This window comes from Equus caballus, chromosome 30 (genome assembly GCF_041296265.1).
Source record: "Equus caballus isolate H_3958 breed thoroughbred chromosome 30, TB-T2T, whole genome shotgun sequence".
In the NCBI taxonomy this organism is placed as follows: domain Eukaryota; kingdom Metazoa; phylum Chordata; class Mammalia; order Perissodactyla; family Equidae; genus Equus; species Equus caballus.
This window is the reverse complement of record NC_091713.1, coordinates 24,101,078-24,122,422: the sequence shown is the minus strand read 5'-3', so window position 1 is coordinate 24,122,422 and position 21,345 is coordinate 24,101,078. Positions and strand designations below refer to the sequence as shown.

At 37.2% G+C, this 21,345-nt stretch overlaps 1 protein-coding gene across 9 annotated transcripts in view; it reads right to left on the bottom strand.

The window, feature by feature from the left end:
* Positions 1 to 8,838: 8,838 nt before the first annotated feature.
* Positions 8,839 to 21,345, bottom strand: part of ESRRG (estrogen related receptor gamma) — a 603,662-nt gene continuing 591,155 nt past the window's right edge. For all 9 annotated transcript variants that reach the window (XM_070256008.1, XM_070256005.1, XM_070256010.1 and 6 more), the window contains one exon: positions 8,839 to 12,733. In XM_070256008.1, the coding sequence (XP_070112109.1) occupies positions 12,489 to 12,733 (245 nt within the window). In that variant the 3' untranslated portion in view covers positions 8,839 to 12,488. The remainder of the gene's footprint in view (positions 12,734 to 21,345) is intronic.

The following is a 21,345-nucleotide window of genomic DNA, read 5'->3' as shown; positions in this document are numbered from 1 at the left end:
TTCACAATAGCCAAGATGTGGAAGCAACTCAAATGCCCACCACCAGATGAATGGACAAAGAAGATGTGATATGTATATATATGTATGTATACACACACACAGTGGAATACTACTCAGCCATAAAAAAGACAAAATCGTCCCACTTGCAACAACATCAATGGACCTTGAGGGTATTATGTTAAGCAAAGTAAGCCAGACAGAGAAAGGCAAACACTGTATGTTTCACTCACATTTGGAAGATAAACTAACACATGGACAAAGAAAACAGATTAGTGGTTACCAGAGGGTAAGGGGGTTGGGGGGTGGGCATAAGGTCTAAAGGGACACATTTGTATGGTGGCTGACAAATGATAATACACAAGCGAAGTTTCACAGTGTTGTAAACTATTATAACCTCAATAATAAAAGGAAAAAGTAACATTGATTGAAAGAACCAGGCCCCAAAATATTATGTACTGTACAATTCAGTGTATATAAATGTCAAAAGCAGACAAACTTCTACTATGTTGTTTAGAGATTTATGATTAGAAGGAAAGTTGGATCATGACTACCTGTGTTTTGGGAAAGAGGCATGGATGCATTATTTGTAAAACTCATAATGTGCTAATTCTTGATTTTGTTAATACTTTCAAGAGTGTTTATGAGAATTTATCAAGGAATATCTATGCTTATGTACTTTTCTATGTTTAAAAATATTTAAAAAGAGACATTGTTTACTGTCAAAAAGAATGATCAATCAAAATGTCATGAAGATAACGAACATATGTGTAATTGATGATATAGACTCAAGATATACAAAGCATCAACTGACAAACATACAAAGAAATCAATAATTGTAACTGGAGATTCTAACACATTCCCCTAAGAAACTCCAATATCAAGCAGACAAAAATAAGCAGTGATGACATATTTAAAAAACATTAGTAAGGTGCTAACATGAAAATTTCACCCACCATTCAGAGTGTTCATTCTTGAGCACTTGAGCACAAGTGGAACTTTCTCAAAAATTGAATCCTAACTTAGCCACAAAAGAAGCTTTATTAAATTTTGTGATTCAACCTCACACAGACTATGTTCTCTGATAATAACAAAACGTAATCAGAAATCAATAACAAATATTTAAAAACATATCGCTGCAAAAATATACACATATACATGACACTGCTAAAAAGCCCTTGATTAAAGGGAAAATCCTAAGAAAAACTGTGGAATGCTAGCAGAAGCACCACATGCCAAATTTTGTAGAATACTGCTAAAGCAGTGGCTTTGAATATAGTTATTAAAAAAATTGCAAATTGAGTAGAAATGATCAACGTATTGGTGGTATATTGAATTATTGTCTTTATTCCTTTATTCCTCCCTGTATCTACACTCTTTGCCATGTAAATTTAAAGTTTCTCCCACAAAATTGCAGAGCGTATCGCCCTGGTCTTTGACTTTAAACTTGGCTGCATGACTTGCTTTGGTCAATGGCAAGTGAACTGACACAAAACAAGCGGGAGCTGGAAATAACCTTGTGCCTTGGGACTTGCTTTCTCGTGCCCTTTGTGTCATCATGACAAGAGGGTCTCTGAGTAGCTGCTGCCCCTTCAGCCTGGACCCCAGAGTGAGAGATGTGGAGCAGACCTGAGCTAGCCAGATCTACCTGGTGAAGAAGAGCCACTCGGTCAAGCCCTATCTAGCCACTCCAACCAACTCCAAGAAATAAGCACCTGTTTTATTCCTCATTGAGGTTTTGTGGTTGTTAACGCAGCAAAAACTAATAGAAAAATCAGCACCTAGCAATGGAGTTGCTGCTGCAATGAAAACCTAAAATATGTGGAAGTGACTTTGGGACAAAGGCCATGGGGAACATTTAGAGAAGTTGGAAAAATATTACTGAAGGCTGGAAAATTGGCCATTCATGTTATATACTGGCAAGTCATTCAGAAGTTTGCCTATAGTAACTTGGAAGAAAGAAAATGAATCCAACAAGTTATGGACTTGAGAAAGATGGTTTATAGTCAGAACGCTGAAAGCTTGAGTTGATTGCTCTTAACTGCCTATAAAAAGGTATGACGAGAAAGAGACGGACTCAGAAATTAACTGGTCAGTTTACAATCTGAATTTAGAGGGAATGTAGATCATTTACATAGAAAATCCAGGACTGTAAACAAATGATTAAAACTAATAAGGAAGTTTAGCAAATTCTCAAGTATAACATCAACACACAAAATGAAGTGGCTCTCCTTTAGTCAAAAACAAAACAAAAGGGGCCGGCCCTGTGGCTGAGTGGTTAAGTTCGTTCCCTCCGCTTCCACAGCCCAGGGTTTCGCTGGTTTGGACCCTGGGTGGGGACAAGGCACGGCTCCTCAGGCCACGCTGAGGCTGCCTCTCACATACCACAACTAGAAGGACCCACAACTAAAGTATACAACTATGTACTGGGGGGATTTGGGCAGAAAAAGCAGGAAAAAAAAAAGAAGATTGGCAACAGTTGTTAGCTCAGGTGCCAATCTTTAAAAAAAGAAAAACAAAAACCAAAAAATAATTCACTAATATATAGCAAATAAGTTGAAACTTGAAACAACTACAAATCTATAAAGTATCCAAGAATGGACTCAAAGAAAGCATGAGACTTTATGGAGGTAATTTTAAAATAACTTTATTAAAGAAATAAAGGAAGATAGGAATGAATGAAGAGATATAACACGTTCATTGAATTTGAGTTGCAAAAATGTTCATTTTCCCCAGAATAATTTGTACATTAAAAATTCTAATAAAATTTATAGAGGGATCATTTTGAGAACTTAAAAAAATATTTTGAGGTTTATGGGGAAAAATAAAATTCTTCCCAAAACTAAGAATTGGAAAATAAAACAAATTGCATGGGGGTGAGCGGAGGACATATTCTATCAGCTATTAAGACAAACTACAAAACTATAGTCATAAAATAATATGGCATTGTGGCAGTAACATATAGATTGTCCAAAGAGTAGAATAAAAAAACTAAAAAGTAGACTTTCTATATGGTAGTTTGGTATAGTATAGATGTGACATCATACACTGATGGGGAAAAAAGAGATTGAAAAATAAAGTGGAATCTTATATCATGTTAAAAATATCGAAACTGCATTGAAAAAGACGTAAATGTGAAAAATAAATTGTAAGAATAATTGCAAAAAAAAGAAAAATATATTTTTAATTCTTAAAGCATAAGGGTGAAATTGATGAATTTGACTCTATTAAAATTAATAATTTCTAGTGAACAAAGACAAAAGTCAGTGTTACTAGATGCATGACAGACTAGGAGAAGACATTTGCTAAAACTGAAACTGACAAGGATCAATATCTAGAATATACAAAGAGCTCCTGCAAACCAACAAGAAAATGATAGGAAACCCAATAGAAAAAAGAGCAAAGGTTACAATAGGCAATTCACAGAATGGAGAGCCTGAACTGGTACAAGAATAAGAAAAGATTTCAGAGAAGTGTAAATCAAAACAGACTATACCAGTCTAAAAATAATCAAACTAGTAAAAATTTAAGAGCAAAATAAAATTATGCACTGTGGAGGGAAAATGAAACTTGAACACACTGCTAGTGAGAGTTCAAATTGATCTAATTCTGTAGAATAATTTCTGCAGTGAAAAGAAACATACCAATGGTTAATAATCAGTAAGTCCCTGTTGGGCATATAACTTGCGACGATAATTACATTGGTCCATAAGGAAAACACACCCAAAGATGTTCATTGCATTATTGATTGTATTTAGGAATTGAAAGCAACCTTATCATTCATCACAGGAAATAGAAAAAATGTAGTCTGTGCTTCCAATGGTTTACTCTGCACTAGATTTCCTCCTGTTTTAGATGGATAAATCTTAAAAATCTAGTGTAGAGTAAAAACTAAGAAACCGAACAAGATAGTCAACACAGCACCATTTCTGCATATGAAAATTCTTAGATGCACAAACCAACATTATCTACTTTCCAAGGATTCACAATGAGACTTATGGTGGAGGAAGGAAATAAAGGTAATAGCACGGATTGAGGACAGAAATCCTTGATCTAAGCAATGGAATGAATTCAACCCTGTGCCCCGTATGTCCAAATAAGAAAAAAGATCTATTATTCAATTTTGAGAAACTGTTAAATACAGGGTTAGTGTTTTAAGATATTAGGATCAGGAGCTAGACACACTGGATTCAAATTTAATTGAGCTGCGTATTAACTGTATGATCCTTGGGCAACATATTTAACTTCTGGGAGCCTCTTTTTCTTCATCTATGAAATGGAGTTATTAAAGGTGCTTACCTCATAAAGCTGTGGTGAACTATAAATTTTATAATGCATTCAGAGAACTCGCATAGGGCCCAGAACATAGTTAGGTCCATGACTGGTTTCTGGCCAAACCTGAAACGGCACATAGCCACATCCACGCTGACTCTGGACTGTGTCAGCGTTGTCCACGCGAGAGAAGCTCCAATGCATCTGGATCTAAAAGATCCACATTTTCCCTCAGCCCTAATGACTTTTTTTCCCAGTCTCAATTGGATTTTCTGGAGTCTGATCTAGGCTCTTTTGGGGAAAGGAAAAAAAGAACAGAAATAAAATTAATTGTCACCATATTAAATGTTTTTGTTAACTACAAGGTGTTTCCTTAAATTATCTAATTTAACTCTAACAATAATCCTTTAATAGTATATTTATCCCCATTTATAGAGACTGAATAGGCTTTATTAGCAAAGTCACATAGCTGGTTAGTGGCAGACCTGAGATTTGAATGCATGGATAACGGACTTGAAGTCCACTCCTGAAACTAGTATGGTGTGCTGTTTCTCGTGATCATTTTCCCATCTATTTCAGCACCATCAAATCTTATCAAACCAGAACCATAAGGAAGTCACATGCCATGGAAATAAATCCTTGTGTGTAAAACATCCTCATATCTAAACATCATTTACTTATTACCCAGCCCAGGAATTACTCTCAACTATATATTATTTCTGTGGAGGAAGGGATTTTTTTTTCAATACCTACAGTTAAAAACCTGTCGTGATTTATAAGCATAAAGGTGATATTCAAGGCCAATCAATTCATTTTGTTCACTAAAGGAAAATCAAGGCAAAATAAAAGTCTAGTGCAGAAAAAGAATCTCAGAGACATTAGTACAAAAATATCTACAGGATATTTTTAAGACATTAATGTTTAGTATTTTTTATTTGTTATGATATGAAATCATGTATTTTAAAGGAAAAAAGCCAACATTTACAGAGCTCTAGATCTGGTTTTGGAAATAGCTCTTCGGACCTGAGTTTTCTGTGCTGCTGTTTCTAATAGCAGCCAGTTCTTCACTTCCCAACAAAACTGTGAAATTCGACTGAGCGTGGCAGCTGGAACTGGAGTGTGAATGGCGTGATTTGATGCTTCTGCTAGTCTGAATGTTTTCCTGTTAGGCCCTTTTAGCAGCCCCTCCCAACAGTTTGTTTGCATTTCCCAAAACCAGCTCACCAAAGTTCGGTCCATTATGAAACACACAGGCCACTACAATTTTCACTAAGGTTAACAGGCATTTTTTGTAGCATAAGGTCCAGTTCTAATTTGACTGAATGTAACAAAATTTGTATTGACTAAAACGCCACTGTCTCAGAATCCTTTGTCAAAGCTGCATCATAGGGCCTTTGGCAAAATGATCCAAATGACTCCTTATATTCTAGAACATTCTTTTCAATTCTTTTAAAAAATAATACTGGAAAAAGTATATTGCACTCAAGAGCGTTTTCATTCACGCTTTGGGTTTCTGTGCTATGTCCATTATGCTGCTGTTTAAAAATATTTTTACACACACACATTTGGTTTATGATCTTAAGTTTAAAAACACTTCTTACTCGGAGCAAATTTTCTCACGTCCAAAATCCTGTGGCATGTTATGGCGATGCGTTTAGTATATGAGACATCTTTTTTTTAAGACTGCACAATTGATGGAAGAGTTAATTATTAATCTGGCTGGCATCTGTAATGGAAAAAGGAATTCTTTTGCTTTTAGGCCATGGACTCAGTACATAAATCTCTTGTGTGGCTGCAATCATAATATTCCTGCCGCTATGGTGTCACCTATTGTAATTTTTCTGCTAATAAACAAATTTGAACTAGCCAGGAATCCTAAATTTCAAGACTAGTTGTTTATCTCAAATATACTCCAGAGAAATAGTAATGCAGTTCTGCTTTGAATTTAATTTAAACAGGAACAGGCAAAACAAATCTCTATGGAGGACATTTGACAATAATAAAATATTTCTCCCAGCGGGTGAGCTGGTAGCAATCGTATTGTTGCAATCCAAGCTCACGTTGCAGTAGGTCATTACCATCATAACAAGCCCCTGGACCAACTGGCATGGACATGCAACATTGAGCCCGTGATGGGCACATTATTTCAGACCTTTAACTTCATGGAGAACAAGACAAATACTCCTGGGAAAGGGGGATTATATTTTGAAATTCCTTTCTTTTCTATTTTGTTTCATAATAAGATGCAACGTGCAATCCATCTACTGCTACTTGTTTCATTTTGTTTTTTCCACGCTACCACGCTACCAAGGAGCTCGAAGCTAGACTCTCTGAAAAGGCTAGAAACACTGATTTAAACACTTCTCTATCTATTGGACTACGGACGTAGCCATTCAGTTTGTAAACCATTGTGAATGATTAAAAAACCTCAAGCACATCTCTCTTTTCTCTTACATTTTAATCACAAATTAAATTTCTTAATAAGTGAAGTGTACCTAAAGTTTTTGCATAGGCCCAAGAATGAAATATTCTATCTCATTTCTACCTCTTACCTAAATCAGCAACTTGGAAAATACAGGTAAGAGAAGTCATTCCAAGAAATCAATTTTGTTCTAATTTTGGGTTTTAGAAGGGAAAAACAGGTATTTGGAACCACACCTAAACTAATTTTAAAGCACACAAAAGGGCAAATGAGCAGGATTAAAAGTAAGAAAGATTTTGAGATATTCTGCCCAAGGTTTTGAACAGGTATCTCCATAGATATGTGGGCTGTAACCAAAGATGTGGCTTGGGAGTCATCAAATAAAATGTGTTCTCCGTGTGTGCTGGGGAAGAATGGCGATGGGAAGGGTGAGAATGGGGTGGGGGGAAGTAGAGGTCAAAACAATCCAAGATTATTTCATTGGTTTGTAACTAAAAAAAAAAGTTGTCTTTTGTCTTGAGATTAAAAAACACAGTCTAAAATCCTCACAAAAACTCAGAGCCAACATTTGAAAAGTTTTTTTATTTTTTAGAACATTCTCGTCTTGTTTGAGAAATTTGTAAAAGTTAAAAGCAATGGTTTCCTCATCTTGTCTTCACATTAGTATCACCTGGAGATTTTTTTTCAAGTATTTCAAAGCCAAGGCCACATCTCAGACCAATGGAACCCCAATCTCCTGTGGGTGGGTGGGATAGAAGCATCAGAATTTTTAACAGCCTTCAGATGATTCCAATATGCAGCCAAGCTTGGGAACCACTAGTTTAAAGAAAAAAAAAAGTCACTTATAAGCAACAGGTGAAAATACAAGCGATCTCGACACAAATACAACCCATTTGTCACAGCTATTTGCTGTTTATATATTGACAAATACAACACGCTAAAATGTCGAAATCCTACTTTGTCATTTGTTTTACACCTGAGGCATCCGTGATAGCTATGTCAGGACCAGAAACATACTCTGTAATAATTCTAAATTATGAAAACGAGCAAGAGAACTCTAACATGTAAATTCTTAAAAGCACATGTGCGTAACATACACTTTTTAAACGAGGACCTCATTGAAAGATTACAGACACAATCTCTTTTTAGGTTTGTATCTTGCATCATCTCAGCTCCACCCAAGTACTTTGAAAACATCAAATGTCAACCATGTCCGATTCTACGTTGAGCTATTTCCACTCAGAGGATATTAAAATAGGAAAAGACAACTCTGAGTTACGTCGCCGGCTAGTGCATCTTAGTGATTTACGTAATCTCATGCCGCTAAATCCCATTCAGTTTCGTGGCCTTTGTGTCATCAGCTTGTTTCTCAAGAGAACCAGACACTTCTGAAAGGTGAGAAATACGGTGGGCAAACACAATGACAAAACACTCTGAAGATAGGCAGAGAAGCCAAGAAGGCACATATTAGCACCTCGGTGATGGCTCCAGGAGCGTCCAGTGGAAGCGCAGCTTGACCCTGGGCAGCAAGGGCTGTAACCTCTCCCAGTGAAATAGGCAAGGGGAAGCCATTTGCTGTCAGCAGTGCTGTTTAACCCTCTTGAATCCGAAGACAGCTCCCCCTCCCCACGCACACCGATCTATAAGCTCTGCTGCTGACTTCCATTCAGGAAACCTGGTCAGCAACTCCACTGCTGCTCCACCAAGCCTGCAGCTTGCTGCCGACCTCACTGCAAGCGCAAGATTTAATTGTGGATGGAGCGAAATAATAGGTATCTCTAGCAGATTTTAATATGATCTTAAAATAGGGGGAAAGTTTTCTGTTATGACATTGACATAGAGGCAATGATTTTGAGTAACGCAGGATGATGGGAGATGCTTTAAGATTAAATAAGAGCTATATAAAGGCTTGTCAGAATGAATTCTAATGTGCCATGAGACACTTTGCATACTCTTAAATATGCAAAATGTCTCTTGGCGCCCTAGAATTCATTCTGACAAGTCTTTCTATAGCTCTTATTTAAACTCCGACTTTACTTTTAGGGAACAGGTACTCAGAGATACTCTTTGAATGGGAGCAACAAAGGGCAGTGTTTATTGATTCGGTTCTTTAGTGGGGAAAAGAAAAACACAATACAAAAGAGCAATCAAAAGTGGAAGCTTGTTTAATATTGCTCTACCATCATCCTGAAAGGCATAATAATTTGAGTTACACATCTGAATTGATTGGAGTTACAGAATCATATCTCCTTTTTGCATTTAACAATATATACAATATAAAATAAATACATTTACACAAATGGACATTTGCTGGAGCACACAGTATGGTACACATCACAAAAATATACAATTGATTGCTTTACAGATGTGAAGTCCATCTACAGCTATAGACATGGTTTTATTATTATTATTATTCTTTTTACTACTGGCTATAATGCAACTCCTGGATTATTATAAGCAGTTTAAATTTTTTGTCCTTTTACGATCTTTGCACATAAGACTGCCATAAAATGTTTTCCTAGGCAGGTAAACAGAGACGCTTAAATAATTAAAATACAATCACCAACACCCATTTTCTCTTCTATAAGAAAAATAGCAGTTTTAAATTTTTTATATCTTTTATGTTATCATTTAAATGCAAAATAGTGGAATAAATACAACAATCTGATCTGATTGAAACACGAGTGTAACTACAGGGAGTCACACGATCATATTGCTTTAAATAAGAACAAACCTAAAAGAAGCGAAATAAGAATTAAAATCATATGGCTGAAACATACACCTTTGTAACTTTCCGAAACTTCACATTAAGTAAATGGTCTTGCTTGAAACTTGAAAAAACTGACCTCAAGCAAGGTTAAAACTGAGCATTTACCCCAAAGCCCGTGCAATTGTTTTAGACCTACATTTTAGTTGTATTTCCTATTTGTGAGACTTGTTCTTTGTCATGCCGAGAGTCACTTAAACTGAAAACTAAAAATTGTACTACGTTCTTCTCACATATATCTCCATCTCTTGTTTTCAGTTGGCCGGCTCTTACTTCTGAAGCCCAAGTACTTGAATGTGATACAGTGAAAACAGTGTATCTAGTGTATATACTTTATTTATATATAGTGTGGTTGAATAGTAGCAACTTAAACCCTGCACAAACTTTCCGGAAAATAATCTTTTGAAACACTTACATATATAAATAATCTTGTAGAATCAGCACCTTTTTTTCCCAGGAGTTGTATTTTCTGTTGTTCTTTTTAAAGGGATGTGCCAATTTCTGAACTCCTATCACAGCTATAAATTTCAAGTTATTGACCATCTGAATGAATAGCTAATGATGATTTATCTAGTGTCACACTACAGTCACTTCTCTACTGAGAAAACCACAATCTACGATATAGTCCCATATAGCTAATGATAGATACACAGTATTCCTAGCACGAGGTTGATGAAATATCAACCCAAGGTATTTTGTTTAAAGCACACAAAGTAGCAATAGTTTGTGTCCGCACCAAAAAGTTTGCAACAACACAGAGCGAGTTAATAACAACATCTGAGAGATGATTGAGTGAAAGCCATATATACAGCATTTAAAAATTAGACTTATCTATATTCTTGAAATATTCAAAGTTTTATTTCTAAGCTATACATTGATATTCTATAATAAACCATTAGAGAAATTATTCCTTGTTTTGAAAATATTATTATGATTTTGATGTGTATCTGTTCATAATGAGTACTTGTTTGGAGTTTCAATCTCTTAATTATTATTAGGAAGAACCTTATTACGGATAAGGAATAGAATATACTACTGTAGTCTCCTGAGGAATTGTACATCCAATATTGTCTCTAATACTACCCTGTGTCTAAAAGCACACACCACAAGAATCCAAACACCACAAGAAGAACAAGACAACAGTCTCTGAATGCAACATAAAATTCAGAAAAGCACAGCAAACATGAAACATTGAAAAGCTGAACTACATTTCTTTTGTTTGTTAGGATTACAATTTTAATTACATCTGTGTACATAGAATAAGACTGTTCACATAGTACAGGGAGCAGCTACTAACACTGGTCCATTGGTATAGCATTTGATGGAGGTTACTGTTTATTGGTTATTCAGCGACTGTAGATTTCGGGGGCATCTAATTGATTTCTTCATTAGATTACACCTCTTAACAGTCTGGAACCTGACTGACTTTCTTGCTGTGACAATACTGGTGGAAAAGCACATACATTGGCTTAGCTCTTGGTAAAAACTGCAGATTAATTTAAACAAACATTCCTAAATGAATAAACTCATAGATTAGGTTTTAGAATTTGGTCAGGCGTCTGCTGTCTTTGATGACTTTTTTTTGTTTTTCCCCAAATTCTGGTATTTGCCTTATTGCCTCTTAGACTGGCTCACAGCTCCTTCTGGGACAAGGTATGGGACTTTGCAAACAGGCAGTATCTCATTCCTAACCACGGTGGCAGCTAGAAATCATATGGCAACTGTACCTTCCAGGAAAAGAGATGCATTCCTGATAATTCTATGGATCTGTATTCCATGTGCAGAACTGACAGACGTGACTACTCGGAGTCACTATGAGTGTAATCTAATCCTTTGTGTCAGTGAACATTTAGGGAAACTGGAGCTCATGTTAAGAAATTGATGTTTGGGACCAGACTGGCACACAACATAAATTGCATCCGTGATAATATGCACCTTCCCTTCTACTATTGCTTGAGTAAGTTAAATTCCCATATTAATAAATGGCTGAAAAGTGGTAAAGCTGGTACAAAAAAATCTCCATTTGTAAGAAGAAACAAAACATTTTTAAAAATCTTCCTTCGGGATTCATTTGTCCTTCATGATTGTTCATAATTGTTCAAAGCCAGCACAAAATTGCAGTATTCTTTTTTTCTCTTTAGTATTGCATGAATGAATAAAGCTTAAACTATTCCCTGAAAAAGTTACATAGTAGCTAAACTAACAAATACCTGGAAGACTTGAAAAAACAATTAAGGAATCAAATGGCTGTAACTGATCTAGATGGAAAAGCAATGATAAGAAGCAGCCGATGCAACGTGGCTTAGGTTGTCTAATTAGAGGCCGCTCCCATGAAACCTAATACTGCACTCAGTCATTTCGTTATGTTGCACTGTACTTTTAGGTCTGTTGGTTCTCTCTCTTTGATTCCTTAGTCACTGGGGACGTGATGGTTCACAATAAGTTCACTGGTATCCATATTCTGGATCTCCATCCTTTGGCAGGGCTGGCTTCCATTTCTCTTCAATCAGAGACCTCTTTTAGAAGTTCAGCAGCAGAAGGAAGGAAGGAAGGGAGGAAGGAGTAAGAGCAAAGAAAGAAAAGGCAAGGACGAGAAATTTTCTTACAACTAGAGCTATTTAAAATTTAGAAGAAAGGGAGAGGAGGCAAAAAGATGGAGGAGAAAAGAGATGCAAAGAGGAGAGAAAGGAAGGAAGGAAGGAAGAAAAGAAAGGAGGGAGAGAGGCAACTGGTAATGGAGGAAGCCAAGAAATGAGGGAGAGAAGGAATAAGGGAGGGAGGGAAAAAAAACAAAAAGGAAAAGAATGAGAAAACAAAAGGAGAAAAGAAGATGCGATAAGGTAAAAAGAAATGCATAAGGAGGATCTGGAGGAATCTAAAAGCTGCTTCATAGTCTTGCTGCTAATTTATCAGTGCAGTCTTTGTTGATTTCTGATGTTGTTAACTAAACGCTAAGTTTCTTCGACATCATCCTTGGGTTTAGTTTCCCTTTTTCAGCGTGCAGGATAGGAAGGCCCAGGAAGCTTTTAGTCAGACCTTGGCCTCCAGCATTTCCAAAAAAAGTTTGTGCATAGGGACTTTGCCTTCGAGTTTGATGTTGTAGAAATGCTGCACGGCCTTCGTAGAGGTCTGTCTCAGCAGTGGCAGAGTCATCAGCATCTTGCCAGCCCTGCGAGGGTCTTCCATGTGCTGGCCAGCCTCATAATCCTGCAGGGCCTCATGTAAGACATCCTGAAGCTTCTGGACGGCTTCGACATCTTCTATGTGCATGGAGTCTGTCCAACAGAGCAAGAAAAGACCAACAATAATATTAATACTAATAAACCCATGTAGATTAGAGCTAAGAAAGTTAAATGTTATTCTTGAACATCTCAAAGCTGTGATTTGCTCAGAGAGTCTCGCATTGCCAAAATCTCTATTTTTTTTTCTAAATTTCACTATGGTAGATAATTTTCAATAATGATTTAGAATATGGGACTTACCATGGAAGATACATTATTTAAAACACACGGGTTTTTCCCTCCTGAAACTGAGCAAGAAAAGACTTCCTGTTCACAGATTACAAACTTGGCTGTTTTATTCATTATCTCACTTATGTATTTATTCATTCATTCAACAATTATGGAAGGCCATCTATTAAAAGTATTATTCTAAGTGCCGTGGGGGTAAAGGTTGTATAAAATTCTGATCTTGCCCTCAAAAAGCCCATATTTCACAAAAGGAAAGAAAAAGGTTGATGACTACTATTTTAAGAATTCCACGTAAGTACACTGAATCTAACATTACTCTGGTTTTAGACTGTACAGAAATCACAAGAGGGCCAGCCCCAGTGGCCTGATGGTTAAGTTAGGTGTGCTCTCCTTCGGTGGCCTGGGTTCAGTCTCGGATGCAGACCTACACCACTGGTTGGTGGCCATGCTGTGGTGGCAGCCCACATACAAAACAGAGGAAGATTTGCCACAGATGTTAGCTCAGGGCAAATCTTCCTCAGGGAAAAAAAAAAAAGAAAGAAACCACAATAAATTGCTTATCCTTTTAGGATTTTTAACATACTGTTAGTAGTTCATTAAAAGATCCTTACACAGTGTACTTCTGTACTGAAAAACCAAGGAAGTCTTTAAATTAATGAGTTCTGAAATATTTCCGCATTTGTGAAGGTGAACTCTGCCCTTAAGTGACTAATTTAAAAACCTAATCCAATCAAGCAAGGAAAGGGTTAACGGGGTTGCCACAGTTATTCTTGCAAGAAATGCGAGATGTAGGGGGAAAAATAAGTTACAGCTCTAGCTCTAAAACAGACACTTAATTATATACAAGTTTGAATCATTTAGCACGTTTTATTGATTCTGATGACAGTTTATCTGTTAATTACACATAATGGAGTCTTTGGGGAATTCTTCATGTTTAATAATTCTAGTTCTCCGAGAATGCCAAGCTCTAAGATATATGTAGTTAGCCCAATCTTTCATATAATTCACATATCAGATCACATACACCAAAAAGAGAAAGGGAAATGTAATTTAAGATCAAGTGGCCAAACAGATGATAAAAAAAAATGATGGCAAAGTAATGAAAAGACAGATGACTATATGCAGGAATGTGTTTCTTTGCATTTTGTTTATTGTTTTTTCTTTTACATTGTCCTGAATCATTTCACCTCGTCACTGGTGAACTGACCACTATTTACATGAGGTGGCTAAGGACACATTTCTTTCAACGAGCTTCGAATAATCTGGAGTACAAGTTTCTTATAAGGGTCGACTGCTTGAGACATGATTCCTACCTGGTGGGGCCAAAAGAAGCAATTCTTCCCTGTTGGAAAGGTTGGCAGTCGTGCCCTGGAGTGGAACTCAAGGCATTCTCCGCCATATATCCTGGCATTTCCCCATGACTTGTTTCTCCCTAGGCTTTTCTCTAACCTGGCTCCTGGACGGATGGCATTTGTATCTACTTCCTACGTGTCTTCTCTTAGGAACAAGCACACATAATCATAATTTCCAAAGTTGGCTAATGGTTGGTAACGTTAGTGACAGAAAAATAGTCATGGAGATGGTGACCACGTTCGGATATTTTTTCTTTCTATTTTTGAACTTATATGTTGTCTGAAGGGAAAACGGTGAGCCGGTTATACCATTTGTTAAGTACTTGCTCTGGGTGAAGTCTCTGATAAGCACTTTGTGGACACTGGCTCATTTCATCTCCAACAGTCCTGCAAGTCAGGGGGCACTGGTACTAAGTGTCAGAGTTAGGCTTAAACTCAGGTTTCCTTGAATCAAATTATGCTGCTAGAATTTCTAACACTGGACATGGCATTTCCTTTTTTTAAAAAAACTCTGAGTTGAAGGGCTGGCCTGGTGGCTTAGTGGTTAAGTTTCTGCACTCCACTTTGATGGCCCAGGGTTTGCTGGTTCTGATCCTGGGTGTAGACCTAAGCACTGCTTATCAAGCCATGCTGTGGCAAGCATCCCACATATAAAATAGAAGAAGATGGGCACAGATGTTAGCTCAGGGCCAATATTCCTCAGCAAAAAGAGAAGAATTGGTGGCGGATGTTAGCTCAGGGTTAATCTTCCTCACCAAAAAAAAAAAAAAGTTGAAATTATCCTCTGAGCTCATCTCATTTAAACTTCCAACTTCAACATTTCTAATGAAGACATATCCAGTTGTATGTAGAACATTCTGTTTCACAAGGGACAGAACAACTAGAATTGGCATCTTCTTCTTTTCTCAAACCTGTCTCCAACTTCCATCCTTTGGTCCTGGTTCTAAGTACTGGACCGATACAGGGTAAATGTCCTTCTTCTCCATGGCAGATCTTTAAACGCTTGAAGTCGGCTGCTCAGCCACCTCAGCCCCCACCCCAAGTCTTGCCCTTCCCCACTACTGCTGCCAGGCAGGAGATATATTGTAGGATGTCACAGGAAATGAGGCGAGAACAAATAGCAGAGAGATATGCTCACAAACAGCAATTAAGACTTCAAACTATTCTTTAAAGGCTGTGATTTAGCTTGAGAGATTTAAAAATGATTTAATCAAATTACTATGATAATTTAACTTCCCATTTACAGAAAAGATTCTAACTCATTTTAGCTTTACCCATTCTCGGATCTGCTAATACTTTAAATGCAAACTCACTAAATCTGAACTATTTAATTAGACCGTGATTCAGCTGGCAGACTGCTGAAGAAAATATTAATCTCCATTAGGGATCCTAGTTCAAGTTCTGGGTCTGTGGCTTTAATCTGTTTTGTTCTTTTGGCTGAATTTATACATTTATGTCAGTCTCAATAGAACTGGCCTTAATTTATGTAATTATTTAGCTTTGGTCGTTGGTATTGGTTTCCTTTTAACTTTATGTTTTAAAGGAAATAGTCCCAGTATTTGTGTTAATGGGAACCAGTTAAACTTAACAATGGAAATCAGAGGTTTATGAATTAACTACACAGGGCAAGGCTGTACATTAAAAACGCCAGGTGAGTGTTAAAAAAAACTAGGATGCTGGGGCCCACGCCCAAATCTATTAAATCAGAAAATTGGAGCTGGATACAGGACAACAGTATTGGGGTTTTTTGTTTTTGATTTTTTTTTGGAGAGGAAGACTGGCCCTGAGCTAACATCTGTGCCAATCTTCCTCTATTTTTTATGTGGGATGTCACCACAGCATGGCTTGATGAGCGATGTGTAGGTCCGCACCTAGGATCTGAACCCTTGAACCCGTGGGCCACCAAAGTGGAATGCATGAACTTAACCACTATACCACTGGGCCAGCACCAGGCCATCCGTATTTTTTAAAATGTGGGTGATTCCATGGGCAAGCCAGGGTTGAGAACTACAGAGCTAGACTACAAGAGAAACAGATGTTGTTCTAAAAGCATCAAGCTTTCAAAAGATTACCAGAGTGCAAATGGTGCATGTATTGTCACCCATATATTAAGTTTCAACACAATCATAAAGTAGAACCCATTCATTAAATTCCAATATTTTACTCTGTGAATCAGGATCCTAAAGGAATGTGTCTAGTTCAGATCACTTATTTTGGGAAGACAGCTAAATATCCTTCCACCTACTGCTGCAAAATTCAGCGAGACTCAGAGCCATTGCAAAAGAAGATTTTATTTGTATATCTTACCTGGAATAAAATACTGCCCTTCTTTATGATAAAAATATGAATTATTGTGAGCATGGGCAAAGCCACTCCAGAATGCCCAAATCCTATTTGAGAACTATCTTTAGGACTTGTAGCTCTTTCCTGGCAACGTTTTCTCAATGGTGCCAAATCTGATGTTGAGGGTGGAATTGAATATTAGAAATAGCCAAAGTATATTCAGAGTCAAGTCTAGTACATAACATAAACCAACACTCAAAGTAACCTTTTCTGTGGAACACAAGTGTTGATTTTCTTTAGTGTTTATAAACTGCCTACATGAAGGGGGTAGTAAGAGGCCAGCCAATGCGAGTCTTGCCAATCACTAAAGGAATGAAATGCAGTGTGATGGAAAAGACAGAGAAGGGAGCAAGGTCCAGTTTCTAAAAGATAATTTTCATCTCAAAATTTTTATCAGCAACATATGAAGAGTCTAACAGAGTGACCCTCTTGGTTCCAACCAGCTGGGGTGCTGAGGAACGCTAGTTGACTGCCATGCAAATTGGCTCATGATTAACACAGATAGTTGACCCTAAATTTTTTTTCAAAGGTGCCCATCATAAAGTTTTGATTAAAAATCCTAGGATTCTAGGAAGGAGGGAGCGGTGGCAGGAAGATTTTTTGATCTTTCCAAATCTGCACGTGATAAAACATAACAAGTAGATGGCAAAGCCAAAGATCCATAGACAACACTTACAACAAGACTAAGGGACAAGGTGTCCCCAGGACACACACACACACACACACACACACACACACATGCAATCAGGATGAGTGTGTGTGTTTCTGTGTTCCTAGCTCTGTCCACTGAAGGGGTCTGGGAAGAATAGCCAAGCCAGAAGTGCAGTAATGAGTAATGAACAACCTAGCACCCAGATTATAGTTGTAATCCAAACCCTGGCCAGGAAATATTTAAGATAAGTATGAAACTTCTTGTTATATTAGATAGGAAGGACACTATCTACAGCTACTAAGTCATTCAAGAAGATTCCAGAAGCCAACTTGAAGAGGTTCCCACTGAACCAAAATGGGACAATATGAGCTTCCAAAAGGATTATAAATGCAATTGATTGAAATCCATGGAATAGGTTTAAACACATGTTTATAACGACATTAAAAAAAGATAGGGCACCAATTCTTTATCTTGAAAATTGGTGAACAAAGAGAAAGAATCAAGCATTTATCCTACCTCTCCTATACACAGTGTACCACTGGTAAACAAATAAGGATGAGAGAAAACATCACTTTATGTAAGTACCCCAACTACAGAATGAAAAAAGAAATGATAAAGTTACAAATCATCATTTTGCAGCCCCCAGAAATTAATGGATTTAGGTAACGGGCATCAACAGCTGCTACCATCACAAAAAGAGAGACAACCAGCCATTATGTGCCTCCCAGTGAACAACACACCCCCTACAGGTGCCAGAGGGATGGAAACTGAGTCTGATTAAGTCTCTGGATCCAGTTGCTAATTTGCATAAAATGCAAAGGGCAGAGAAACACAATGCACCGCACGTATAGTCTGTCATGTGCAGTCCAGACTCTGAGAAACTCAGCAGGTCAAATGCCCTGACATTTGATAAACTGCAGGAAAATGAAATGAAAGAAGAACTTTTGGAAAAGGAAACGAAAATCTATAGAAAAAATTGTTTTTCATGGACAAGACTATACTATCATGTCTGGGCATATAGATTTAGTAACAAAACCATCATGAAACACAAAGAAGTGATGACTAGAAGAGCGAGGACAAGATAGTGGTTACTTTTGTGGGAAGGGATGGGTTGGAGGCTGGGACAGGAGGGATTTCTGGGATACCTCCCCAAATTTTATTTCTTGACTTTGCTTATATATTCATTGTGGTAGGCTTCAAAACGAGCCTTCAATGAAATCAGAAGTGTCCTTATAAGAGGGAGGTAAAGGAAGACGAAGGCAATGTCACCACTGAAACAAAATGCTACACTGCTGGCTTCAAAGATGGAGGAAGTTGCCATGAGCCAAGGGATGCTGCTCTAGAAGCTGGAAAAGGCAAGGAAAGAAATTCTCCCCCAGAGCGTACAGGGGGAACGTGGCCCTGTGGACACCCTGACTATAACCTAGTGAAACTAATTATGCTGACCTCCAAAACTGTAAGACGATAGAAAGGTGTTAAGGCCACCAAGCTGTGGTAATCTGTTAGAGCAGCCATAGGAAGCTAATCTGCTCATAAGTTATACATTTGCTCTTTGAAAATCTCTTTTATTTTACATTAAAATGGTGAAAGAGATAAAGAGAAGAAGTGAGAAACTTCTGATGGACTGCTCCCTTCTAGAAAGCAGTGAGTCAAGGAGAACGATTAAGACCGTGGGAAGGCTTGGCAGAAACACCAAGGAAGCTCTTCACATATCAGGCAGGGAGTTGAATCGAAAAACGTTTTAGATCTTTTCTAACCCAGAGAAGTTACAATCTAATTATTGTAAATAGTATTAATAATTCTGATTTTGTGCCTAACCACGTTGAGAAGAACAGAACTTCCGATTTCACAGCTTTCCATTAAGACACACTAATTTTTTCAGGAAAGCTGTTTTCTTCATTTCTTGCTGTGGCTGTAAAGACAGCCTCTCCTACACCTATATCAGCCACACGAGTCACTCTCAGACTGCATTTACATAAAATGTTGAACCATGGAAATGTTGAACCACCAGTGGTCCACAGTTTCTTTACTCCAGGCTGCCCTCACAAATCCCAAATTATTGTTATCATTGTTATATTTCCCTCACATAATGGGATTTCCCTGCTAGGACTTCTCTAGTTCCTTACTCTCTTCCCTGTTCTACTCCCAAGTTCAAGACCTTCTCTTTCCCTCTGGCATCTGACACTTTTCTAGGAGCTTTCTAACTCCTTTTACTAGAAGTGATAAAGACAATTATACCGATAAGTGAATGTCGATACCAACTTGGGTGGTAAATATTTCACCTTCACAACATCATAAATGATCTGCACCATGCTAATAATCTTTCGTAACAGATTTCTCATTATCTTAAGACCCATAAAAGAAAATGATGTCATGTTACTCCCTGGCAGTAAAGCAACAGCAATGTACTTTATGTGCCTAATACTCAGGTTGGAAGCACAGATATACTTGTAGCAAATATTCCCTATACTATGCAAAGCCATAACAATCATTAAACATGATTAGAAACATTTAAGAACCAGTCTTTATTTTTTACATAAAAATTTGAAATATCATAATACATATGAAATTTGAGGGTTGCATTAAATTAAAAAACAACCCAAACATATCATCTTAAATAAAATTAAAATAATCGAAACAGTGATGGTATATTTGAGCAAAACCCAAAGAAAAGTAGACGAGGAGATGGAAAGTCATAATTTTGATTTCTGATTTACCTGATAGTACTAATTATGCTTTGGTCTGGGTAAAAGTTAAGAATAAATATCTACCTGCCACCAAAGACCTACCCATATTTATTCTCATAAAATGCTATAATCTGTAAATATCTTGTCTCCAAATCTTTTTGTCACTTTTCTGGGTGGCTTTATAGTACTATAACTCTCAGAAGACAGGAAGATAAAGGAAGGGGGCACAAAATTCTAAACAAAATTAAAAATACTAATTTGGGTTGGCAGATGTGAAGGTGCAATGGCTAAAGTCTTCCACGTGCACCCTTTTAAAGGCATGGTATATACTTACTTGTGGAACAGAAATAGCTTATTGATAGCAAGGGACACAGAGCCCAACCGTCTGCCTCAGAGTAGCCACACATCTTTATCGCTCACTTCAGTTGCCTGTAAACTGGTATTGGACATGTCTACCTCCCAAACATGTTGCAGAAATCAAATGAGATCCTCAAGCAGAGGCTATAAAAAAAGAAATGCCTACAGAGAGATTCTAAAGGAGGATACTCTCTTGATCGATAGTGAAAACTATTTCCAGAATATCAACTCAGCAAATTTAGTCAAAATTTCAGTAAAATTGTTTGACTGCCCAGGAAATACAAAAGAACTGAAGAGGGTTTTCTCTTTCCCTAGTTGTTCAGATCTGTGAAGATGTTAATATTTCTACATTGCAAATTCAGCACAAATACACACACACCACACATAAAATATATGGCCAAACTCATCATCCTCACTTAAAGGCAAGTGACAAAAATTTTAGGCCACTTAGGCAATATTAGACATTATTTAATTCACCTGCCTCGTTTTACAGACAAGAAAATAGTTCTATGGTTAGGCCATGCATTCTCAAAGGAGGTGAAATTTGGAACTGGAGAGTAGGAAAAAAATCTCTTTTTAGATAAAACATGTATGTATATAGTACATAAACATGTATGTAGTATATTTGTGATATTAATATTGCATTGCAGACTTATTAGGAAAAAGCTATGTAAAAAGGAGTGATAATGAAAAAAGATTGAGAAACACTCATCCAAACTGCATGAGGGTCCACTCTTCTAATTAAATATGGCCCCATTCCAGCCTATCCCTTGAAATTACGCTACAGTTACGCACATGTAGTATCTATCTGTCCTCAAGAATAAAATACTGTCACGAGTGATTATAGTTACTTATGATTTAAAATTGATGACCAAAACATCGCTTGCAGATTTCTATTGATAGATGCTATTATTCCAGAAGTACTGTGTAGAGGTAAAAAGAAAACTCGACTTTAAGCGAGCAGAGTCTGACTTTAAGCTGTAGAGCTGGAGGATCTTGTGACTTGAGCAAAAGAGGATGATCAGA